We start from the raw sequence: 25,560 nt of genomic DNA, 5'->3' as shown, positions 1-25,560 counted from the left end.
TGATATTGCTGACAATTCTGTGGCACAAATACCAGCTATGAGATCAGTGTGACTTATGTATAAGTGTATCTGCATTTCCTTCATGTTTGGATGTTTTGCGATTTTTATCTGAGAGTGAATTCAGTAATGTTGTATATCTGATGGAAGAATATTCTACAGAAAGTACACTGAAAATGTTGGTGACTGAGGTGGTCTGCTGGATAGTGGTGAGAACACTTAGAATCAAAGTGTTTTGCTCCTTGTGGAAAAAATGCAAAATTCTTTATTATAAGTCCTTATATTCCTACCAAGGAGGATCAGGGGAGCAGAGATAGAATGGGATAAACAAGTTTTTATACAGTATTTTTATTATTTATTAATTGTACTGTAAATTTCTAATAGCAGAATTAACGTGGGGTAAAAGAAATCAGTTCCACTTCAGTCTTCAGACAATTCTGTCTCTGGTTGGCTGTTATTAAGCTTGAGAAATGGTTCATCCTGTCATCCAGAAGAGAAGGGAAAAATTGGATTGCTGTCCATAGGCAAGTCCATCCACTGACAACAGGATGGTATGAGGTGGATGCTGTCCTACGGTCAAATTGATAGTCTGGGTAGTACATGCAAGAGAATTTATGGGGTATGTTTTTTCTCTGTGAAGGACTTCAGAAGAAATACTGTAAGATTAGGGATTACCATGTTAATGATAACAAAGCTATCCTTGAGTTTACAAAACACTGAACCTGATGATTGCTTAATATCTGGCTGTGATTTGCTGCCTTTTTACCTTTCATTGTCTACTTTTGCCATATTCACAAGGCTGTTTTGAGAGGCCTGTTGATAACTTTGTTGTTTTAATGTCATCAGTTACACAAACTCTGATGTTTACAGGTAAAGTTAGGTCATTAGAACCGGATGCATGCACTCATAAATAAATGTTTTTTTAAAAAAATATATTGTCAATATACCAAAAGATTATAAGACTTTTGGGAAATTAATCTGCTGCCAGTTACATGTATTTTTAATACTACACAATTGTCTAAAACATCTAATTATTGATGGTAGTTCTGTTAAAATTGCTTTTATAGTAATCAGGCTTCTAGTGTCTGTGTTGGTTCCCTGTTAAGGTCAGAAGCAACTTGCAAACTCTAGGTTTATAGTGATTTAAGTTTTCTTCTTGAAATAATTTGCTATTTAGAATTTATTACATATCATTCTATATTCATATGAATGTGATGGTGACTACCACATAAACACTTCTTTATTATTTGTTTAATAAGCAAGATTAATTCAGGTCTAGCTTTCTCTTCCATTGCTGCTAGTATTTAGTTCTGTAAGAACCAAACATGCACATTCAGGGCTGGTTGGCAACTCTTTTCAGTCTGGACACCAAAAACCAAATGGAAAAATACTCTTTGGTGTAATATATGCAGTTGATAACAGGTTGGTTTTACTTTTAAAGTACTTAAAATAGCTAGACTTTTGATAAACAGGTATTATGTTAAAAGGTACACATTAAAGTTAGAAAGCAAGTTCATAGCTTTCACCAGCTCTCTAAGGAAAAAAAGTAATTTCCAAGCAGAAGACCAAAAAATGTCTGTACGTATTGGAGGAGGTTGGAATGAAAGTGTGTCTTTGGGAAAGCAATATAAACTAATGCTACGCACTAATTCTATACATCCGTATGTAGCATATATATTCATGTGATGCCCTTTGCTAAGAACGTATTTTAAGAGAAATGAATTTGTACCTCAGGTACATTGTTGTGAAAATAATAAGAACTAGACCCTAATATATTGCAGTTCACAGGTAATGAAAGGATATCTTTTCAAAGGAATCTGACAGTACAGATCACTAGACAGTAAAACTTATTTTCTAGCAACACTGAAATTTGAGAAGGGCCTGGCTACCTGGGGGCACCTGCCACAGATCCTGACTAGTACTGTTGGGATCAGCCCCTTGACCCTCTGTAGCCTCCCTCTTAACTGGGGCCATATTTACTAACTGTTTATTGTCCTGCCATGACTTGGGGCTTTTTGAGCTGAGGATGGAGCTGGCAGGTTTGGTGTCCTCCCGTGTGCTGGGCTGTTTCCCCTGCTCTGCTGGTGCAGCTGCCTGGGGTTAGGGCAGACAGGCTGGCTCAGGCTCATCTGTTACCCTGTTACCTGTGCAGCTGCTGCCCAGCCTCAGCTGCAGCTTCTGGGCCTGTGCCCCAGCTGGGTACCCGCCCCTGGCCTGGTGGGATCGCCCTGTGGGCTTTCTGCTGCCAGGGTGGTTTCCTGCCTTCCTGCCCAGCCATTGGCAGCTCACAGGTGGGGGATGTCCCTTGCAGACTCAGCTTTATTCTGGGCTGTATTTTTTTTTTACTTTGGACTTTAAGTAGTTCCAGGTCAAATAAGAAATGTTAGCCAGCAGAATTGTGGGGATTCATATTGATAATTTTTCCTTGCTTCCTTGCTTTTGGAGTTAGACTTGGCTGTGCACTGCAAGTGGGGAATAGGGGACTCCTGTTGAGAAAGACAAATTGTTTCAGGAGTGTTCAGCCTCCAGTGTAATATATTTTTCCTACTACAGATAGCACTTCTGGGTTCATTATAGCTTACTCTCACAAGTCATCATTTCTGTCTCAAGGCTGTTGTGCTTTCCAATGTAAAGCAGATTGATGCTGGCACATTTTTTCTATTTTAATTTTACAAAGTTGTCACACTGAAACTGTGCCTCATATTGGAAGCACTTTGAAGTGAAGCGATAAACAAAGAGCTAAAATAAAATTAAAAAGGAGTATGAACAACATTTCATCTTGGTTTTTCTTTTTTTAAGCATAAGCTGAATGGGTGTAGTACCCTTGTGCCACTGTAGTAAGTCTGCAAACATTAGCAGATCGATCTAAATTGAGTTAGTGTGTATGGAGTAAGCAGAAACAGGTGAAAATTAGGTTATCTGTGCCCAACTCTTTCTATTTCCTATGAACAGTGAGATATAAACTAGTTTTTAGATGTGATTAGGTTTTGTTTATTTTTGGAGAGGGGCAGAGGCAGAACATGTGCTGTACCTACTATAGTTATTAAACCAAAATCTATATAAAAGTCACAAGCTCAGTTGTGACATTTGCAGGTAAAGGTAGAAAGCCCTCCAATAAATAAATCAGAAGTGATTCCAGGAAAAAAAACCATCAGTAGTCCTTGGTACATTTCCGTTTTATCTCTGAAAAACAAAAGCCAGGAATTTTCTGTCCCTTCACTAAAAATACCCACTCAAAAAAGTAATTGTCTTTGTCAATGTCAGAAATGCCAACCAATTTATAATCTCAAGTATGACTTATAACTTCACTTTTTTTGGTTTGTTGACTCCCAAAAACTTTCTGGTGAAGACATATCTTGTGCTGGATCTTCACAGTTTCTTTTTATGATGTTCTAAAAGTAGTCAAGGAATTTAGAGGTCTGTTGACCACAAATTGAAGTCATTGTCTGTGGCAATAAAATAGAAAATGCCAGTAGCAAGTGCACACTTACTGTTATAAGTCTTGTGTGCACAGTTACTATTAATCTTTGATTTAAAGGGGAATGACAAGTCTTTGTCCTTAGACCAGCTTTGAAATGATGTAATGTGTAACAGCTTTTACATGCCTATGGAAGCCTTTTATCCACATCCACATTAATGCACCTCTCCTCACTGGTGAGATGCAGGAATTGCCCAAACAAGCATGATTTCTCCAAAGCGGCAGGGTGAGGTCCTTTCCCAACATCACAGTCTTACCTGTGCAGGAGTGGCTTGTCTTCCCCTTTCCCAGCAGAAAGGTAGTTGCCATTTTGTTTTCCCTGTGCCATTCAGTGTCATCACCAGTGCAGGACACAGGTGCAGATCTGGGAGACACAACTGTGAGCTTCCACTTTGAAATGACTTGCTTCTAGAACCCAGCCTTTATTTTCTAGACTGTACCTTATCTGTGTCCTGAATTGTGTTTTAAGTCTCTAAAAATCTGTCCACTTGCAGAGCTGGAAATCGAGGCTTGTCTTTTCCACTAGTTTGAGCAGGGTCGTGAGCAATAGTCTTCACACATTCTTATCTAAAAACTTTTATGCCTGTTCAGCCTGGATGTCAAAGAATAAAAGGATCCTCTTACTAGACTCTGCTAGTGGTTTTTTTATTGACAGGGGTTTCCTATCACTCACATTTACCAGACAATACAATTAAAGCCAGAAAATAAATAAAAATCACAAAATATTAACAATTTCAAGAATCATTCCTCAGTGCTGTTTGCTGATCCCCCCCTGAAATGCTGGTTGTCTTTCCTGTTGCCATACAGGAGGGTTTTGTGGGGAGAGCGTTTTGCCCTTAGGTTTTCTGGCATTCAGCATCATTGTGCCTCTTTTGCATTCAAGAGAATTGAGAGGATGAATAGAATTTTATTTACTCTGAAATGTTCAGGTTCTTTCTGTCAGACCAAACTTCAAGGTCTACTGCTGTTTCTTTGTCATCTCTCACTTCAAAGGTATCTGCCCTTTGTCTTTTAAGCTGAGCTGTTGTTGTTGGGGCCCCTTTGGGTTGCCTGAGGCTATCAGATGTCCAAATAGCCATAACAACAGAAATAATATTTTCTTTCGTATGCTAAACAGTTCCTGTTTGATTGTTACCAGTGTGTAAGGCAGTTCAGGCTTAAGGAAAAAAAATAAGCAAAAATATACTGTTCAAACTTTATTTCAGTTTGCACTCAGCCCCCTCAATCCTTCCATTTGTGTTTTCCAGATTTGATGGTACTGCAGCTGTTGGTATTGGATACAGCCATGGGGATACTTGGACAAAGGAAATTAACTAATTTTTAGTCCAGATTAAGTGTAATTATACCTGAAAGTGTTCTGGTTGGGTTCCTGTTTTAAGTTCTGGTGAACATTCACTGACTGAACTTGTCTCTATTGGAATTTGTAGCCATTTATACTGGAAAGGGTTATTTGCTGGGAGACCACAGAGCAAATAGAAAGCCCTGTCTTGGTCCTCTTAGAACCTGGACTCCTGTGCTCACAACACTGTGCTGTAGTCAGTTCACGCTTGAGGAAACTGTTCAGACGAAGTTCTGAGCTGGAGTTCAGCTCCCCAGGCCCTTGTATTTGTGATCTTCAGGCTTGATCACTTCATTACCATTGTACAGGAGTGAATGTAAATTGCAGAAGCTCTGAGTAGTTTGAAATGCAGCAGTACATCAGTTTTGCAACACAGATCAGTATTACCCTGTTATTTCAGTGTTTTGTTTCACGTATCCAGTAGTTTCTATTAAAATTTTAAACCTAATTCGCAGTGGGTTTTTTTTTGTTGAAATTTAAAGCCCTGCATGAGATTATGCACAGGCACTTGAAAAAATGCCATTCCCTCCATGATCTTCTTTCTACTGGGGGCAACTTTTGTCTAAGATGTATTGCTCTTGCCTGCAGGATGTATCAGCTCCTGTACTATTAAGCTCATTTTCAGAAGAAAGCAGTGAATGCTTCCTTCAGTTGCTTTTGAATTTGGTAAAGTTCATCTCTGAATGAGAGGCTTTTCTGTAGGAAGTCTACCTTGTTCTTTCCTTCACAAAGTAACTCATTGAATCTATTCCTTTCTACCTTTTCTTTCTAGAAGAAAAGGCAATGTCTTTACTTTTGAGTACCGAGAATGCATTATAGTGATGAGGAGCCACTAAATATGCAGATCAGTAGTGCTCAATATAAGAAAGATGCAAGCAAGCTCTTGTAGCTTAGAGTGTTTTGGGCTGTTATAATGCAATTATAAAATCTTCAGAAAAGAAGGTTTGCGTTTCTATGTGATGGCAGAAGAAACTCGACTGTACAAAATGCTTTTAAATTTGTTTTTCTAAATAGTAAATTTTGATCAACTTGGCGTAGGTAGTAGCAGTGAGACAAATAAAAAAATTTATAAACCACAACCCACACCCTTATACCCAGCATGCTGCCAGTCTCCCTGCATTTCTGGTTCTGAAGTATTCTAAATTACTATCTGACCTGGATAAGTAACATTGAATTTCTTCATAAATAATAGTACTTGAAATATTTCACTGGTATATAAAACTATTCTTTGTGTCTAAGTATATTGTACTGAAGTTTTAAAGTTTAAATAATTCACATGTATAAAAACTTTTTTAACTTTTCAGGCCACTCAGATTTGCTGTCAACACATTTCTTAAAATTAAGAGAACTGTAAGTTAAGGAAATACTCATGTTTAAATCAATCTGGCTTCACATGTCTTAGCTGAGAAGCCTCATAAAGAACTGAGATGTACTGAACCTTGTCTCTTGTGCATCTGTCACCTTCCTCACTTTGTCTTAACTGACCTTGGCCCTGTCAGGTAGCCAGACTTGATTTAATCTGCGGTTTGGTGCCATGCTTTCAGATTCCAAGTTCTGAGGAACTGGGAACAAGTCTCAGTGTAGTTTCTCTGTGTATCTGAAACCATCTTGAGCATCTTGTGTGGAGGGGTTGGAAATGGTAGAGCTTCACAAAAGCATGCAAGGAGACAGGTTATAGCTATTTCCTTCTACTTTGTGGCAAACACATACTAAATAAGTCTCTGTGACATTTTGTTTCTAGGAAGTCACCTTTTTAAATTTTAATGTAGGAATTAACAAAAAATGGGATTTTTACTCAAAGGCCTTCTTATTACCAATACTTCTCTTTGTACACCTTCCCTGTATTTTCCTCAAAAGCAACACAACAGGCATTGAATTGAAATAGTGTGTTTATCCAGGAGCACATGCAAGAAATAGGACAGTTGGTATCTCCTGCTGCTCTCTCTTTTGGAGTGCTACTCATTTGTCCGTGTCACCTGTTGTGCTCACCTAAGCAACAAAAATGTCTTCTCTGGCCTTTGTTCTTGCAATTAGAGATGTTGCTATTTAGTCAACAACCATAGTACAATTAAGGCAACCTTAAAAAAGCTGTTTCTGGTGATAATAACTTTGTAGTGTGAAATTGAAATTACCCATGAGATTTTGTTTGCTTATTCTCTTTAAATAATTTTTAAAAAAACATGGTTGTGAGAGTCCCCATCATAATCTGATTAGCGGATACAACTGTGCTCATTAAAATGTCCTGAGCTTAATTAATCTGTAAGGTTTTATAATTGTTGTCCTATTTTATTCTCAGCAAATATGCTGATCTATCTTTGCTTGTGATATTTACTTCATCCAGCTTCCTTTCAATTGTGTGATAAATCTTGACTTTTTACACTGCAGTTTTTAGTGCTGTCAAGTTATTTACTAACCAGTGCTGTTGTTTCAATATGTAGTTAATAATTAACATGGAACCACATCATTTTATGAAGGGTTTTTTATGATGACTTTTAAAAACCCTAGGAGAGGTTGAAAATACCACTATGGTTCATAAGGATTTATTGGAAATAACAATATGCTCTCAGGTGATGTGTCTCTAGTCTAAATTGCCTGCTAGGTTTAAGATAAGCCAGTGATAGTAATGTCTTGGCTCACAGGAGTCAACTCAGGTTTATTAAGAATTTTCACTCATAAATTCAGGATAACATTGTGCCTGTACTTTCAGATCCTAAAACAAGGTTTTGTATACAGTTCAGCAGAATTAAAATGCTACAGAGTTGCCTTAATTTCCATTGAGAATTGGGATTGAGATCAAGGGGTGTTTATGTAGGACATTGTGTTTTCTCCCATTTGGATGCAAGCAACTCAATTATTTGAAGAGATTCAGACAATATTTTAACCCTTATTTACTTGTTTGGTGCTCTTCAGAGTAGATGGCTTGTTTTTTCTCTGAGAAATTCTATTTTAAAATTTGGTTTAAAGTGCGGCAACAGAGAAATTAGGAGTATGTCTAGTTTAAGGGTTGCCTGTCAAATAGAGGCAAGACAAATTTGTGTTCTATATTCCTTAGGCTATCATTTATTTTCTTTGCTACAGTGTTGAGGAGGTTTTGTTGAGAATGAAGATGGGCAGTTTGGTTTGTAGAATGCCCAGTGCCAAGGAGAGAATTTTTAAAGATGATTCCTTCCTGTACTGAGATATACTGGGAGACCTCCATATTATCTTTGTGGCCAGTTAAGATTTTTGGAAGAACTTCATCTGCAACTTTATCCTTCACATATGTACACAGACACACACACACACACAGAGGTGTATTTTTATATGGGTACGTAACTCAAAAGTTTCTTTTGAGACTTTAACATCTCTAAGCATATGGAACAAATGGTTAAATGTAATATACTGTTAGTCACAGATTCAGGACAATATACTGTTAGTCACTGATTCAGTAAGTTCCTTAGACTGGAGGAAACTGATAAGTTTTAAATTAACTCAATATGTGAAACTTTAGCAAAGTAAATAAAATTGCAGCCCACAGAGTTAAGGAGGAATACTTAACTCCCTGCAGGAATTAAAGTGCCTTTGATCTAAACAGGCAAAGTAATTCTTAGTACCTTGTATTCAAGGGCTGCAATCCCAGCTGAGGAAGCTCTATGCTAATCACAGACTGCGGTTCCCTGGGACAATGTGGAAGCATCTTGGGAAAACACTGGATGAGTGATCTGAGAGTATTCAGGTCCTTGTCATGCTGTAGATTGACTCTCACATGGGACCCAGCTATTGGACTTAGGTGAAGATTTCCCATTTCCTGGAGTATAATAGAGAACATGTTTTCTACTTTAACTTTTTAGCAAAGTATTTCCCCTGTAACATTTTACATTCATTTTTAGTGTTTTTTCCTTTTAGGCAGACTGCAGCAAAAGCTGTATTTCAATATCTCTTCTTTGCACCATATTTTCACGAAATTAGTCGTTCTCATGTCTCACTTCTTGATATCCATGTGAATTGCTGGTGAGACAGAAGAAGGGTCTAGTCTGTGACTATTGCATTAGTACCTAAAGGGCACTAATTAGATATTGAGAGATGCATCTGAGTGTTTGGCATTCATATTGGCTGTTGTAAGCTTAGTGTTCAGCCATTGATAAGGACCCACAAAAAGGGACGTACACCTCAGACATCTGGGGAAAAAGTTTTAAGTTACCCTTGTATGCTTCTGTTTATTTCATAGAGTGGGCTCTGCCAGTTTTTTCATGTTTTTATGCTTAATATGGCTTGGTTAATGTTTCTGAGACACCTGGGGCTTTGACTGATTATACTGTTGGCCACTGCATTGTGCAGACGTGCCTGTGCATTCTGGAGTACAGGAAATGCTGTAGCTGTTCTACAAAGATTAAGTCAAAGCTAAAAAAAGTCATCTAACTGCCATCTGTCTTGTGGCTCTCCCATCTATGCAATCTTCAGGCTCCAGCATTACTTGCACACAGAATCACATCCTGATTGTCTCTCTAGCTTTGCAGTGAAGGTGCTCTAAATATTCATGATGTTATGTATATATCATTATTAGAAATCCTGGGCTTTAAGCACACTGTCATCCATTGTTCAGTAAACACAATTACATTGCCCTATCGTTCATCTCTAATGAATCCATGCTAATTGATTAATCAGTGCTGTTGCTCCACTGTGATAATCCCATATGAGGAATAGAAGTAACGTAACTAGCAATTACTAACATACATTGCACACTGAGGAAAAGTTAACATAATACCCTGTAATAATAATACATCATGCACAGGGCAAATGCAGATCAGCAGGAGCAGAGCATGGCCCCAGCCAGGCCTGTCATTCCCTGGCACAGCTCTGTCTTTTGGGAGAAGAAGTGGCCAGGTGGACTGGACTGTAGTGGTCATTGTGTGTGTGACCCAGAGATTACTGGCACAGGGACTATGCCAGGCTGTCCCCAATGAGTGGGGTGTTACAAAAAGGCAAGTCTGAGAAGATATGGCAGTCTTTTTCATAGTTTCCTCTCATGCTGGTTACTGAGATGACTGCCTTCTTGGCTTAAATAGGGCTATGGCTGTAGCTGTTGAAGTAAGACAAGAAACATTTTTATACCTTTGCAGCATCTTACTGATGCTGCTGTTCCAAAGCAGTGACTACAAATTTCTGATGCAAGTCAAAGCTTAACGTTGGTTCTCACGGGCTGTGAGCAGTGCTTGGTAGGCTGCTGGTAACCGTGTGGTTATCCTTTTTGTTACAGAATCAATGGATCTGTGGATTCCTGCTGACCAACCTAGCATGTTTAAGGCATCTCATTATACATGCCATTCACAAAGGGAATTAACAGCAAAGTATCAAATGCAATCTTTAATGAAGACCCATTTAAACTTTGAAAATGGATTTGATTTTTAAATTTCGGAAACCCCCACTGTCACTGGTGGTGGGGAAGACACATGTAATTTAATTTTGATGAAAAAACAGGTAAAATCATTAAAGAATTTATTGCAAAGAATAGAGATGCAAGGTTAAAGTAGCACTTGTACATTGAGCTCTTGGGTAATACATGTTTTTTAGAAGCCTTTCAGATAATATTGAGGGCATATTGTAATGAAAGCAGAAAGTTTTGATTCAGTAGTGCAATTGCATATGTTAAGTTTCCTTTATTGTGCGTTAGGTTTGTGGGATTTGTTTTTAAGTGTTCAGAATTAGTATGTGATTGGAATAAAATTCAAATTTTATTTGTGGGAGAAGTAGGGGTGTGGCATCATAATAATATTGTCTAGATAAGATTTAGATGTCCTCTAAGTATTACTTTTATGAAGAAGTTATCCTGATGTAATGCATAGTGAGTTAAGAGATTTTTTTCTTTACTTTAAAAAAGGAATACAAATGGATTCTCTCTAAATGAAAAATAAATTAGTCAAAATGCAGCTTTGTAGTTTGCAAATCTCTTGTAAAATTTGTCAATTAAATCTTGGGAGGCTTCAAGCAGTGAGTCAAGCCTGGAATGGTCATGCTGGTATTCTCTTGGTCTGAGAAAGTTTGGTAGATTTTCTTGTAGAAACATTAATTTCTTTCCTGTTTTTTGAAATGTTAATTGCCCACTGGCAGTTTGCAACCAAAATAAGGGACTAGTGTGCATTTGTGGAGCTAATGATAGTACACTTTTAAATAATGCTTGTTGCTATGGGAATAATTGCTTACAAATAATTTCTATAGTAACTCAGATGTCCGAAGTTTATACAGTTTTAAAAAATAGCTATTTTTGTCTCTAAGTGGATGATACAAAAAAAAAATCACAAATTTTAGCTTGGAAACACCTGCTTCTTCTGTGTCTTGGCACTGTTGATACCACTGATAAATATTCTTTATAAATAAAAGGTCACCCATGTATTTCTGGACAGTAAATTTAGCAACAGTCTTTAAAATATGAAACTAGAATAAAAACACCACAAGGTAAATAAAATGAAAATATTAATGTCCTAGCAGATAGCAGGTCAGCCAAAATATTTCAAGTGCTCTAAGCATGGCTTAGTTCAAATTAATAATCTTGCTGAGATGCAAATTCTACAGACTCAGGCAGAAAGTCCTCCTGATACTGCTCTGTAGTGACTCTGTAGGCTTGCAGTGCAGGCAGAGACCTCATAGGCAATTAAAACCAGCATGATAAATGGGGACAGTGCTAATAAACATATCCTCTTTTTTAAAGGTGCCAGTGATTATATGGTTGGCCAGTTAACTGCATCCTTTAGGTAAATATTCCAATAGTGACAGCTCCCTAAAATTGTAAACATATACCATATTACTTATGTTTCCAGTAGTTTTTTGGTTGGTGTTCGTGTGAGTGGCTTGTTTGGTTTGGAGGTTTTTTTCACCCTTACTGGAGCATTTCCATTTATTTTAGGAATTGGTTTTGGGCCAATGAAGGTGCCAAATCCTAATATTTATCAATATACTATCAATGCTTCTTTTAAAAGCAGCTTTCTGCTGTAGGGGGGACAGAATATAAGAAAATAAAGGTAGTGTAGGAAGTAATCTTACCCCTAAGGAGTTGCAGCTGGGCCAATTATCTAAGATTAGGAACAGACCTGACTTTAACAGGCCACAGCTGTAAGCAATGAGAAGAAGAGTGCTATAAAAGAGTGGGGTGGGTTGAGAAGGGGACTGTAGTCAGTCGGCTGCTTTGTGAAGAAGAAAGAGTCAGTGCTCTGAGGAGCTGCCCATGAAAAAACACCAAGAAGGTATGGAACCTTTGTGATAAGGAGACAAAAGTATGGAACCCCCTGCAATAAGATGACAACATTCTGCTGTTTTGGAAAAGGCATTGCTCACACCTCGGTCTAGAAATTGTTAAAAATGCTGAGCCTAAGTCCAGAGTTTTATGTGTATGACAGCTTCTTCTGGAGACTTTTAACTGAGGTATTTTTTTACATTTTTCTCCTTTTCTCAGTCCTTCATAAATTGAAGTACTCAGGCACTCTAGCTGCGCCTCTTCCTTCCCTTCACTTTTGCAAGAAAGATGTGAACTCTCTAGCACTAACTAGTGAATTTTTTTCTCAGTGATAGAGAAGTTTTTAATATGAGAATTCTTGGAGTTCTTGTGCCAAAATCATGTGTAACAATTTTGAACCCCAGGCATAAAGTAATCTTTGGTTCTCTTAATAATAATTTACTGTTTATGTAGGACTTTAGGAAACAGAGCATTGCTTTTTCCATGCAGACAGTGGTTCTCAGCTAGATTTTTGAATGATTAGCATGAAACAGATGGGGAGTAGGAAGGATCAGTATAGCAGGGAGGATCAGGGAGAGCATTTTGAAGGTTGATGTTGGCAAGGTGTGTTACATACAGAAGTTGAACGTGTCCAGAGAGCTCAGTGGGAGTGCAGTGGAGGGAGCCTGGCTGGTGTAGCTTGTGTCCCTGAAGAACTGAAGCTCCCCTGGTGTTGGTTACGGCTGATTCTGGTGCTCCCTGGGAGCTATGTTTGATACTAACAGTACCTTCCCAATGTAGAAGGCAGGGACTCCAAGGTGTCTGCTGGCTTGGGGCCAGTAATAATTAGGAGGGTAGAGGGGGGTACCTCCCACACTTCGCCCAGGAGATGGGTACCCTTCCCTGGTGTCATGGCTCTGCACATCCTGTGTGTTACTAAGAATTTTCCCTCATGTTATTCTGACTGAAGTTGTGGACCACTGAGCTAAAGCAGAAGCAATCACTTTGAAAATGTGTGTCTGTGTGTGCATGGTGTTCCTGTCCCACAGTTCCTAAAGATATTGGGCACTCCCTTGGACTACACATGTGATAGCTGGCTCTGAATCTCCTTCAGTGCCAGCTCAGCCAGAGTACTTGGACATGCTGGGGACTGGGATTTCAGGCAGTTTAGTGTTTGCACTGAGCAGTGTGCAATCCACCAGTGCAGTCCAGCTGTAATGATGACCCTCAGCAGAGAGTTGTTACAAACAATTTGGGGGAATTATTTCTTACTCCATACTGATTCTCAGGAGAGTGTCCATTTATGCCCTTGGTTTTAAATGCCAAGATCACAACTCACTACAATATTCAAGAAATCCATTGGTAGTTGAGGGGAAAAAATATTGCTGTTGTGGTTCCTGAAACTGTCATGTAATTGCTAAAAGCCGTACTATATTATGGCTTTTCTTTGTGCTCTGCTAATTAAACATGAATCCACTTGGATGTTATTAAAAAAATCTGAAGACATACAGCTATTCTTATGTTGAAAAATATCTTTTACCAGTCCAGTTGAATACGTTTCAATTGACAAGATTGAAAGAGGCTGTGTGATTCTTATTTTCATAATAGTTGGCTGCCTAAAAATCATCTTTAGCAAGTGATTAATTGCATTTGTAGATACAGCACAATTGCATCAATTATCCATTTCAAATTAATTTCATTCTGAATAGTTGAGAGGATGATGTAGTTTAATCAGTAAGTGAAATGGAAGTATTGTAAGCTGTTTAGAAATACTTCCCACGTTCTATGGCACAGTGATTTCAATCAAGCAGACCACTGGAAAAATAAGAAATACACAGTAACAAACATTAATACTTTTCCTTCAGTTTAGCAGCATTTTGTTAGTCTCCTTTGCATTGGTTTCCACCCTTGATGCATTGATTTTAGCAATGCAGTGTGAATTGTATTTTATTATTCTTACTTAGGAGGTAAAAAAGGAAAGTTATATTAAATTTAAAAATTAATCTGAAATTTTTTGAGGCATTGTTATGCATGCCTTTGCAATACTAAACCATTCTTGCATATATTTTAGGAAGCAGTTTTGGGTTTTTATGTAAAGATGTGTGGACTGGAAGATTGGAAGTTAGTCTGTTGTTATCTTGGTAATGAAAGATTAGCCAAGCAAATGAAACGCAGATGTTGACACCAACTTCATATCTAATCCTTGAATGAGTGAACATCACCCAAAACCACAAGTGGTGCCCAACACAATTGCTCACCACCTCCTGACTGATGTTCAGCTTGATCACTGGGTAGTGATTAGCCTCTCCCAGCCAGCTCCCCCCAGTTTATGTCCTGACCACAATGTTCTAGGCTGTGAAGTAACCCTTCAGCTGTCCCAGCTGTGCTCACTTATGACTTCTGGTGCACCCCCTCTCTGACAGAGCATGCCAAACTGAGAAGTCCTTGACTTAGGGCTAGTGCTATTCAACAACAACCAAAATATCAGTAGTTTATCAACATCATTCTCTTACTAAATCCCGGACATAGTACTATGCCAGGTACTAGGAAGAAAATTAATTCTGTCCCAGTCCAAACCAAGATCCCTCAGTTACAAAAGTTTTTTCCTACACAGAGGTGTTACTGCTACAGTTATAGTACAGGTTTCTCCTTACTGGAAGCTTGTTATGTATTTCCCTTGCCAGACTGTTCTGTGGCCTAAGGATAATCTGACTCTGTAAAGATAAAACAAATGTTTTCTCTATGAAGGGTTTTAGTGCCACATCTTCAATAAGGCCTGTTGTGAATTTAAGGCTAAATGATACTGAATATTTTGAAAGCTTGTGGTGTGCTGCATTCTTCGTTTTGCAAACTGAGGCTGAAGAGTATCAGAATGAAGGGCAGTGGTTATTGTGATTGAACAAAGTTTCTTAGCCACTTCAGGAATACACAACTTAGATTTTGTCCCAACAGACCAAGTGAGCTACAGAGAAGCCTTTTGGACCTAAAAAGCTATGTACCAGAACTTGAAAACAGCATAGAATGCTACTGCTGGGCATTGCAGCAAGATATGTCTAACTTTGCTTCAGATAGGGTTATCGTATTCTAACCTGTGCTTAGTTATATTATTCCAGAACAACAAAGGGCCTTTCTGTATGTGGTCCATGAGTTATGTGGTCTTCTCTATGCAATGTCAGGTATTGCATTTGTTGTTCTAGGTAAAGGTAAACAACTTTATAACACAGGCTAATTGGTTTGGGAATATTTATGAAAGTGTTGATTTTTAAAGCTAAGTATAGTGCTCTGGCTTTTAAAACTCATTCTGGCTGTCAGAAATGCTCACATGATCCTGAAAGTGTTGCTAAAAATGTTCAATTTTTAAATACAGTAATTAAAATTGTCTGTTGTGAGAGCAGTAGATGAGACATTTCCTGCATTTGTAAACTAAGCATCCCTTTCATCCCCAGGTTTCCTTGCATCTCACTGTTTATGTTGGTGAGATCTGAACTCTTACTGAACCTTCTTGGAAGAAGGTTTGCTGTTGACCAAGCAGGTAGAGGGAGTTCTGCAGCCTGCCATCCTGCTCCATGACCTTCTGCTCTTTGATTTGGATACTTTTCCTTTGTTTTAAAGAGCTGAGGCCCTCAGGGAATACAGTACTGAAAACTGGAACTTCAGACATACATTTTCACTTTTAACTTTGTCATTAGAAGAAAGTCTCAAAGATACTTTCCCTTGGGTATAGCAGACTGTTTGAGTCCTAATTTGAGTAGATGTGTTTATTTCTTCTATTAATAGATCTTATATCCTTCAAGTTTATTGCTAATGTTTGATGACCATTTTATACTCTCAAGAGCATCCTGTACTCAGTATTTTCTCCAGCTCTTTATTTAGAGTCCTCTTTCTCTAAATTTATCTATTTTGGGATTTTTCTCATGTTGGCTGTTGTATAATAAGCTTTTTCAATGATAGGATGGTTTTTGCTACACAGCTTTCCTAAAAATGTTGTGTTGGCAATTTTATGCTACCCAAAAACTTACTTGTCTTAAGAATGAATTGTGTTCTGAGCCTGCCAGACAGACTTGAGGTGATTTAGGGCCTTTCTATAGCCACTGGTGGCCTGTGAATATTTCTGAAGTTTTCTTGCTGAGCTAGGTGGTATAGTCTGTTCTTGAGTGAATGTGCAGACTTCAGCTGCAGAAGAACCTCAACAAAAGATTTCGTTTTAGTTAAAATGGAACGCAAAACTACACTCTACCCAGAGTTTAGGTAACAAATGGTAACAAACTAGTGCAGTTTTTTTTTTTTTTTGAGATACCAAAATCTGTATTTTTTGGGTTGCTATGATAATGAGGAAAAAGAGCTGTGGGACTGGTGGGCAGCCTGGATGTTGAAGCAGCTACTGCTGTGTTGGCTGCTCAGGACTGCATCCTTTTAAATACAAATGATTGGTTTGACCATTTTCAGTCAATTCTGTCTCTCTGTCTCTTTTTCTAGCAAAAAAATGGATACTTTGATATCTCTGTCCAAAAGTGCCACTATTGCTTATCTCCTCCAATATTTTGTGGGTTTTACGAAACAAGCCTTTTCAAAAATTAAAGAAAAAGACTGTAGACTTGGTCATACTCCCTAAGCTCAATAAGACTATAAGCGACTGATCATGTTTATTGCTGGGGCAAACATATGCCCATGCTGACTTGAGAAGAGTGGATGTTCACAAAGTAGAAAATGTCACTACTGCTACCTACTCTGTCACTCCTGCTGCCTCATGTACCTATTTACCTAACTTCAGAGCTGTCACATAAGGAATACAAGACTCTTCCTGGCATTTGGGTTGCAGTTGTTTGCAGAGGGCTATTTAATAGAATCAGTCTCTTCTACTTACACCTAATTGGAAGAACGTGCTTTTAGTAGCACTAAGAAGAATTGCTTAATTCAAATTATGCCTATGTAAATAAATTTTAAAATTACACTGTTCTTAGATGCTTATGCTTCCTTGGATTTTGTTTTTACCACACGATTTTGCATTTTATTCCTGTGTCCTAAGTGAATACTGCAATTCTGTCTCTGTAAATCTGTTACAATGTCAGCTGAATTTGAGTCAAGGTTTGTTAGTCAGTTTGTCCTTAATCCTGCTACTGTTGAGAAACTGACAATCAGTCTTTAAACACTGAACGAGAGATTGAGCACTTTTATGTGTATTGGGTCATTGTCTTTTGACAGTGTCTTTAATTGTGCATTGTTGGTTTGCTATTATTCTGCTTGTTTGTCAGGAGATGATCTGTTTAAATTTACTGTGCTTCTAATGTAATGCTCAAGTATGAAAGGAATTTGTCCGTTTATAGTGATTGTTACGTGACTGGAGCTCTAATGTCATTCTCAGAGAGCTCACTTAGAATGTCAGTGTTATGATTCATGTTTCCTTGATCAGTTAAGCCTTCAAATATATCTGGCTTTGTGTTTATTGACTTGAGCATGTGATAATCTGTTATATGTGGGAGCACTATACTCCTACAAATCTAAACAGGCAGTGGTGTGCAGGATGGGGCCTCTGACACTAAGCTTTTTCTGACATCCTTCAGCACACTTCTCTCCAGTTAGAAGAGGATAACTTTTCTTTAGAAGCTTTTACCCTTAAATTTAAACAAGCAAAGCCTCCACACCATAATAAAAAAAAAAACACACCAACCCCAAAAAACCCATAAATAAAATAAACAGAAAATGCAAACTATAAGTGTTATGGACTCCAAATTTCATCCTGTAATTCTTCACAGAAGGTGTATCTTGTGGAAATATTAAAATGTGGATGTTTATGACTGTCAGGTGCCCCACAAGGCTACCCTATTATTTTCTGGCACTGGAACAATCATGCCTTGAAACGTGAGACATGTTTATAAATCTATTTTGGAAGATCTCTTCCAAAGGTCTGATACCTCTGGTATCTATTACAATCCTCTTATCAAACTTCAAGATACTTTCTCCTGGTCTGGCCTTTAGCAGAAAAGAAAGCTGTTTGTTGCCATCTATCTGCAAGGACCTCTTGCTTATCTTGGAGTCTAACTGTGCTCTTAGCAATGTTGTGCTGCGCCACACAGCAAATTAAAGTGTGAGATTATACTTGTTGATTAGAATTTTTTTTTTCTGGTCAAAAAATCTGTGAATCAGTCAACAGAAACAAGATACGAGATTGTGTTCTGAACCTCTGTGTTTATCATTGCTGGGAAATCTGTTTCCCAAGAAGTGGGAGATAGGGCACAAGCATGGATGTAATCTCAGTACAGCAAAAACAGCAGTGCGGTGAGGGTGTATCTGGCCTGGGAGGTCAGAGTCCGGCTCGCAGAGGGCAGTCCGACACCCAGCTGCAATCCAATGCGAGCACCCCTCGGCGTCGGCTGTGAGGGCCTCGGGCTGTGCTCGCCTGTGGACTGGTCTCGCTGCAAACACGACGGGGAATAAGGAGCTGGACTCTCGATGGGGTCAAGTCAGGTTTAATGTGAAGCCCAAGGTGAGAACCAGGGAGAAACCCCGAAATGGGGGTGGAACAAGGTTATAAAGGAGGTGGGTGTATACAGGAGGGGTTTATAGAGAGCCAGTAGGGAAGGGTGAAGGGATGGACTTAACATAACTGACATAAGGGAAAACCCAAGCAATACAAAGTAAGGGAGGGGCCCTGGGACCACAGCCAACCACAGCCCTCAGAGAGAAGATGATTCTGGAAACCGGGGAGGAGTGGGGGGTGATTGACTGGGCCCAGGGAGGAGAAAAAGTTTACTTATAAGGAAATAAGGGGGAGGAGGAATTATATAACTTAACGGACACTCAGTACAAATGGCGGGAAAACTGGGAAGGACAGAACCATTTACATAAAACAGGGGGAACAATACAAAAATGGGGGAGCAATACAGTAAACTAACCAAACGCACTACAACACAGCAGTAACCAAAAGCCCAGAGGCAGAGGAGTAGCATAGCTTATGTTGCTTGTGTAGACTGCAGGGGAGGCTTCAGATGGCAAAGCAGTTCTGAGGCATGAGTAGCATGTTCTGTGTCATGTACTGTGTTGCAGCCAGTGTCTGGAAGAAGAGGGTCTAATTAATCACAACCCTGAATCTGCTCATGGTGTGACTATGTTTAACTTTCCATAAAGAAGAGCCTTTGTAGCACCAGTGTTTTCAGTGGCAGGCTAACAGAGGTTTGCATGGTTGCGAGCATTACTGTTAAGTGTTTGTCTGCTTCCAACATCTGCTACCAAGACTTTTTTTTAAAGCTTTTGTCAAGATGGAGTTTTAACATAGGAAGGCTGTGTGTCTGATTTCTGTTGGTAATGCACTGCTTGAGGTCAATCTCTTGATTTATGAGATTAGTATGGAATATACTTCATATAACAACAATTGTTCCTTGACATGTGATTCCGCTGTGGAAAGTGATTGGAAGAGATGGCACATGTTCAATACGCAGCTTTTTTAAGTGTTTCTTTATTAGTGATGGAAGTTGACTTTGAGGGAACTATATTGGTCATGCAGTTGAAGCCAAGTCCATTGACTTCTGCTCTAATTAACACACAAGGAGCATCACTACCAGTATTCTGGGTTCAGAAGCGCCATGCAAACCAAAAAGGGTCCAGCTTGGTTTATATCTCAAGGGTTTGCTTACAATGCTGCTCATGACTTTGAAGCACAAGGCAACCCACACTTGCCCCCAACTCTCTTGATACTTAGAAACTAAAAATAAGTTCTACAAATCTTTGAGGGACTGGAAACACCAAACCTTTAGAACCTCATATTTTGAGAGAAGCTGAAACTTCTAATAACTGGTGCAGAACTTTTATTGCAAATTAAATTACCTATCTAGTTGGCTTTCTTTGAAATTAATTTATAGCATTGCTACCTTTTGCCTTGAGACAACTTAATATGGCAAGTGTATACACTGGAAAACTGTACCACTGCAGCAACAAAAAAATAATTATTAACTTTAGCCTTTATCTAGTTAGGATCAGGCTCTGAATTGAATTCCTTTGGTGTGTTGACAGCTGAAGATTTATGTCTTCCAGCTCTATTCCTGTTGCACAGTTGACAGAAGTGACCTCTCCAAGAAAGGTCTTTGTTACAGATTTTGCTCTGTTTACGTTATTGCCATAAGGGTTGGGATGAAGTACAGTATGTTAAAGCTAATACATCACCTGCTGACAGTGGTCTTATCTCATTGGTAACTATTTCCCTCTCCCAGTATGAAAAAAAATGCAAACATTGAGTGCAAGGATCACAAAAAGAAAGTTAAATAATAGTTTTCAAGAGCTTTAGCATTGTCCATGTGTGTGCACTGTATTTTTGTGTCTGATGGTCCAAATGGCTGCATAATCTTTTTCCGGAAAGCTACTCTGAAAATGTGTCTTTGCTAGATAAACACTGCCAAGGGATAGAGCACAAAAAAAGCTGTTGGGTTTACTCAGGGTCTGTGTCATCTCCAGGGAGAAAGGAAGTGTTTCAGAGTGGGAGAGAATGGCATTCAGGTTAGATAGGCAGAGAAGAAGGTAAAGCAGTACAACTTTAAGACATTGAGCTTCTCCAATGGAAGGGCGGTGGGATTGGCACAAGGAGCAGGACTTTAGATACCTTCCTGTTTCTCCAAATGCTGTCACAGGTGATCCATCCAGAATGAGTCTTTTAGTCCTCACTGTCAGTGAGATTATGTAATTTCAAGAATGAATTTGTCTTCAAATACAGATTTTAAAACACAAACACGGCATTATATATGTTTTATTATTATGCTTTATTATGTACATAGTTTCAATATGCCCTTTGAAATCTCTCAACAGGGTGCTTCCCAGGCATCTTTTCAGGATGGAGAGATGAACCTCACGGGACCCACAGAACTGCTGTTGGCTCAGAGGGCCCGGCTCCCTAGCAGGTAGGAACATCTTCTGTTTGGTGCTGGCTCAAGTGTGGTTTGTCAATTTATGCAATACAAGACTGACTTCTCATTCCAGCTGCACCTCTGGTTCTGCACTATGCTTCTTATCACCATGATCTATTCCTCCTCCTGCCTTTCCCACTCTAAAATTGCATTTGATTCACATAACAGAGCACATATTTGAGCATGACTATGTCTTGCACTCATTGATGAATATGAAGGAATTTTTGTGCTGTTTGTAGTATAAAGGTAAGGGGGAAATCTAGGTTTTGGTTTTTATTCGGTCCTGCAAGTGTTTCATGTCTTAAGATAGAGAATGTTTGTAATCATCTATCTCAATAAATGAGTATTTAACTGAACTATATAATCCTAAAATTATCTCCTTTGTTTTAAGTGTTATCTCCAGTATTGAGTGGTAAGGTTATTACTTTGCTATATCCTGTAGTAGATTTTGTATCAGTGTAAACCATTGCTAATATTTGCAATATTTCCCTGTGCATTCTTTCACTAAAGAAGCCAGGTGGAATAAATCCTTTTCTTCTCTGCAGTTACAACAAACTAGAGATGGCCTGTGCTGTCCTATCTGAATGTGGTCATAGTTCCATTGACGTTTTAGGAAATAACTTTTATTTTAACCAGTCTAAATTTTAAACAACACTTAAATATATAATCTCCATTGGAAACCAGTGGAATAAAACTTGAGAGCTGCATAGTGGAAACTAGAGGAGAAGAAATTAGATGTTCTCAAGAAGTTCAGTAATGAGTAACAATGTTTATTGCTCCTGGAATCAAAGGGAAAATTCTAAATGGTTGAAATGAAATTGAAAAAATAATGGGTTTGTAGATAGCATTTGTTACACCAAATTATCAAGCTAGGGTGCCTTAATTTCAGAGAGTAAGTTGATCAGATCCTTGGTAGTGTTGGAGTGTTTTCATGCTGCTGATTTTCTATCTCATCATAAGCTCAAATTTCAGTTTTGACTGGTGATTCAGGTTGTGTTGGAGTCAGCTTTCTGAGTAGGTAGAGGAATTCAGTACTTTGTCCATTATCTTATGTTTGTTGCAGAACTCTTGAGATATATATAGCATGTTGTATAATTAAATTAAAAAGTGTTACATGACAAGCCTCCATGTGACAGCTAAAATGTGAAAAATTATTCTGTTTCAATTTTAATGATGGCAAATAGTCATTTGCTATAATTCTGCAGCTTATAGTTGTTTGTCAAAACAGTATAAGATAAAACTCGTGAAATAAACAGTACCTGCATGCCTTAATCTTAGAGCATTTATCCTTGCAAACATCTGAGAGAAAAACAAGTCTTAGTATTCCCTTTTTACCCACATGGGGTCTGTGAAAGAGGCATGAATATGTACCCCATGCCTGTGGGGAAGTTAGCAAGAGCAGGGACTTGAACATTGCTGGTGATCTGGGCCATGCCAGGATTTGTGGAGAAGCATCACCTTTCCTTTCACAGCATTTCAAGGCAAATAAAAATTTGTCTTTTCCCTTTAAGGGAATTAATTTCTCAGTTTTTCTTGTTCTTTGAGTCATAATTTCTGTAGTTTCATGGGCAATTTCATCATCTTGGTACAGTTGTGTTTTTCAACTCCATCTCTCTGGGGTTTTTGCTCCCTCTGGAAGGCCTCCTTGTCACCCAGTTCCTATGCCATTTTATAATTCCTTCTGCTTGCTGATACTGATGCATATTTTTAGAATGGTGTCATAATGAAAAGGAACTGGAGTGCTTTTCCAGCTTTCCCTGCACCTGCTGGGCCTCTAAGTTACACGCCTGCTGATTAGTGTTCATCATGCAGGTATAGAACTTAGTTCAGTCACTAATGCGTATTTTCTGTTTGTGGAATGTTGCTAAAGATTTCTACAGCTTGTTTCACCTGAGGTAATTATTATGCATCACCAAATATATGCACTCATTTGTCTCTTGATCCGTTAATTTGTAATGGGGATTAATCAAGCTCTGTGCACACTGTTCATATTTACTGTTTTCCTTATGCCTTTACTAGGGTGTTTTAGGCTATCTAAGTCCTCTTAGGAATTTTCTGAGAGCATATTATTGTTTATCGAGTTAAACAATTCATTGCTTGCATTTGGGATTCTTCAGAAGGAGGTTGTGATACTTGTTTACTTCATTATTCGGTAGCTTTTGGAAACATTGACAATGACAAAACCCCTTGTGATACTTTTCAGAGGTATTTCAGATTTCTGAAATGGCTAGGTCTACTCTGTCACAAACCAGACAAGAATAAGCTTAGGTTTCTGTAGATGTCTTACGAGTTTTGCTGAATTCTGCAAACTATCTTGACATAGGAATGTGGAAGGAAGAGTGATAAAGAATATAGAGTGATGCCAGGGTATCAATCAAGTAAGTGTTGAACAGACAGGGAGAAAAGGGAAAGCTGGCCAGAACAGGGTATTCCCAAGAATCTTTTTGCATTGGTAATAGTTATTTTCTTTTTTTGAGATGAATTGTCTTAATCTTGATTAAGATTGCATTGTCTGAAAAATATTGGCCAAAACCAACCAAGTAAATAAAAATCAAAACAAAATGGAGAGAAAGGAGCAGTTTTACATAGTCACAGTGGAGTAATAACCATAATATGCCTTATTTGTGGTTGCTGTGTCCTGAGGTGGTTTTTAAAAACACTGTTTTACCTGCAAGAATTGAGATGGGTACTATAAGGAATTTTTCATCAAAATTGTGAATTATATTTGAGTATTTGTAAAATATTCCACTTTTTCAATGAACATGAGAGGTTCTGAATGCAGTATTTTGTAAAGCAAAGTTAGATCATAGCTCTGTGAAATTCATAGGAATTTCAAAAGTCCATGAATTTAAAATTTATAGCAATGATTTGATTTTTGTTTGGCTTTTCTTGTGAGTCAGGTTTTTTAAACTGTTTTTCCAAAAGTGTTTTCATTAGGAGTAGAAGGTTTATAAAGGGAAATAATGAGTCACTAGAGACCATCTGTCTGTCTCAATTATCTTTATTTGATTGAATGCAAGTAAGGAAGGTTTTATTAATAAAAAATATGAAATAATAAGGCTATTTTTTCACAAGCAGTAAAAAAGCATCTTAATATCTAATTTGTCTCCTATCTGAAAGAGTTACTGAAAACTCTGCTTTGTTCAGGTGTTTTTCTTGTTGAATTTTAAAGTTTTTAGGGCCACGAGGGACCACCAGGTCATTAACCCTTCATTTAAATAAGCCACATCAAGAGATGTTAATATAGGTAATATTTCAGCATAATTGTGAGTTACTCCATGCTGTGGACAAAGGGCTATGGAGGAAGGAAAACTACTACTGGCTCTTCTGCTTTCCCTACTTTTCTTCCTGTCACTGGGTTTGGTAAGCTTTAAGGCCTATAATGCTTTACCAAAATAGCAGCTTCTTATCTGAGAAAATGATCTGAGCCTTCTCATCAGAGCACCAACCTGTCTGAGGTGCAGCCAATAATGGGTATTTCAGGGGGAAGCAGAGAAAGAGTGCCATGATTAATATTGCATGATTAAGAAGCCTAGTCAGTTGAACTTTAAGATCCAGACTTGGATTGTTTTACATTCCTCACTCAAGCAGGAAAACGGTTTGATTTTAAAAAAGTAAGTTTGCTGATTTAAGTAGGGGAAATCAATTTCACATGGAGTAAATGAGTGTCAGTATGGAGGGGTTTTGGCTTCTCTTCTTAGAAGTTAATGGGAAGTCCCTTTGCCTGGATTCTCTTTAAAACATTTCACTGCAGAAGTACTGGGAAACTTTTCAGGACTGTATCCCTTGGGAGTCTGAAAATTTTGATTTGACATTCTGCGAGTTGAATTTTACTATAGGAGAGATTTAAAACATTGGGTCATTGGAATGTTTTTCAATAGATTAAGTAATGGCAATCCTCTTGTAAATTCTGAAGGTGACTTGTTTTTGTTGTTGATTTTCAAGTAAAGATGATATTCAGGGTAAAGGAAGCCAAGCTAGTGTCATCAGTCTATAAAATTTTGTATTTCTCTGTGCCTTTTTTCGTGTTCTGTACTAGGTCTGAAAGATTTTCATAGTAAGACCAGTGTTTTGATACTCTGTAGATGATTAGGTAGGTACTTGTCACAACTTTAAGCACTGAATTCCTTAGCATACTGTACATGGGAATACTGGTTTTCAAAAGCTTGCTTTTCTCAGTAAAAATTACTGTGTTAAGGAACAGTAAACACGAATCTGCTTGGAAGTGGATGTTTAGCTTAATAGCAGTGGATTAGTTGGAACGCAAAGGGTAATTTATGCATAGATAATTCATTATGTGTTTTCATTATGTTCGCTTTTGCTGTCTTCCCACTTCTTTTTAGCAGAGGTCAGGGTCAGTTCCTTGGTTTAAGCACTGTAGATACATAATTAAAGTGTAGCTGAAGCATTTTTTCCTTCTCTGTGTTTTCCTATTTTTAACCTACTGTGTCTTTCATTAGTCTAACAAAAGAGAATTGGAACCATTTGATTTAAAGAAAAAAGACACAAAGCTCCAGTGCTTGCCAGCTATCTGATTTCTCTCTAAAACTTCAGGGTTAATCTTGTGAGCACTAACTAATTTTACTGGGGGAAAAAAAAGTCTGGAACAACTAGATTAATGCATTTTAGTTAGAAGGTGATTTGTTTCCTCTTCAAACCTGCAACTGGA

The 25,560-nt window shown here is 38.2% G+C and overlaps 1 protein-coding gene across 4 annotated transcripts in view; it reads left to right on the top strand.

Moving 5' to 3' along the window:
• PARD3B (par-3 family cell polarity regulator beta) overlaps nt 1-25,560 on the top strand; it is a 394,022-nt gene that overhangs the window by 141,737 nt on the left and 226,725 nt on the right. For all 4 annotated transcript variants that reach the window (XM_074548315.1, XM_074548314.1, XM_074548313.1 and 1 more), the window contains one exon: nt 20,794-20,885. In XM_074548315.1, the coding sequence (XP_074404416.1) occupies nt 20,794-20,885 (92 nt within the window). The remainder of the gene's footprint in view (nt 1-20,793; nt 20,886-25,560) is intronic.

The sequence above is a fragment of the Zonotrichia albicollis genome, chromosome 10 (genome assembly GCF_047830755.1).
Source record: "Zonotrichia albicollis isolate bZonAlb1 chromosome 10, bZonAlb1.hap1, whole genome shotgun sequence".
NCBI lineage: Eukaryota > Metazoa > Chordata > Aves > Passeriformes > Passerellidae > Zonotrichia > Zonotrichia albicollis.
This window is presented reverse-complemented; position numbering and strand designations above follow the sequence as displayed.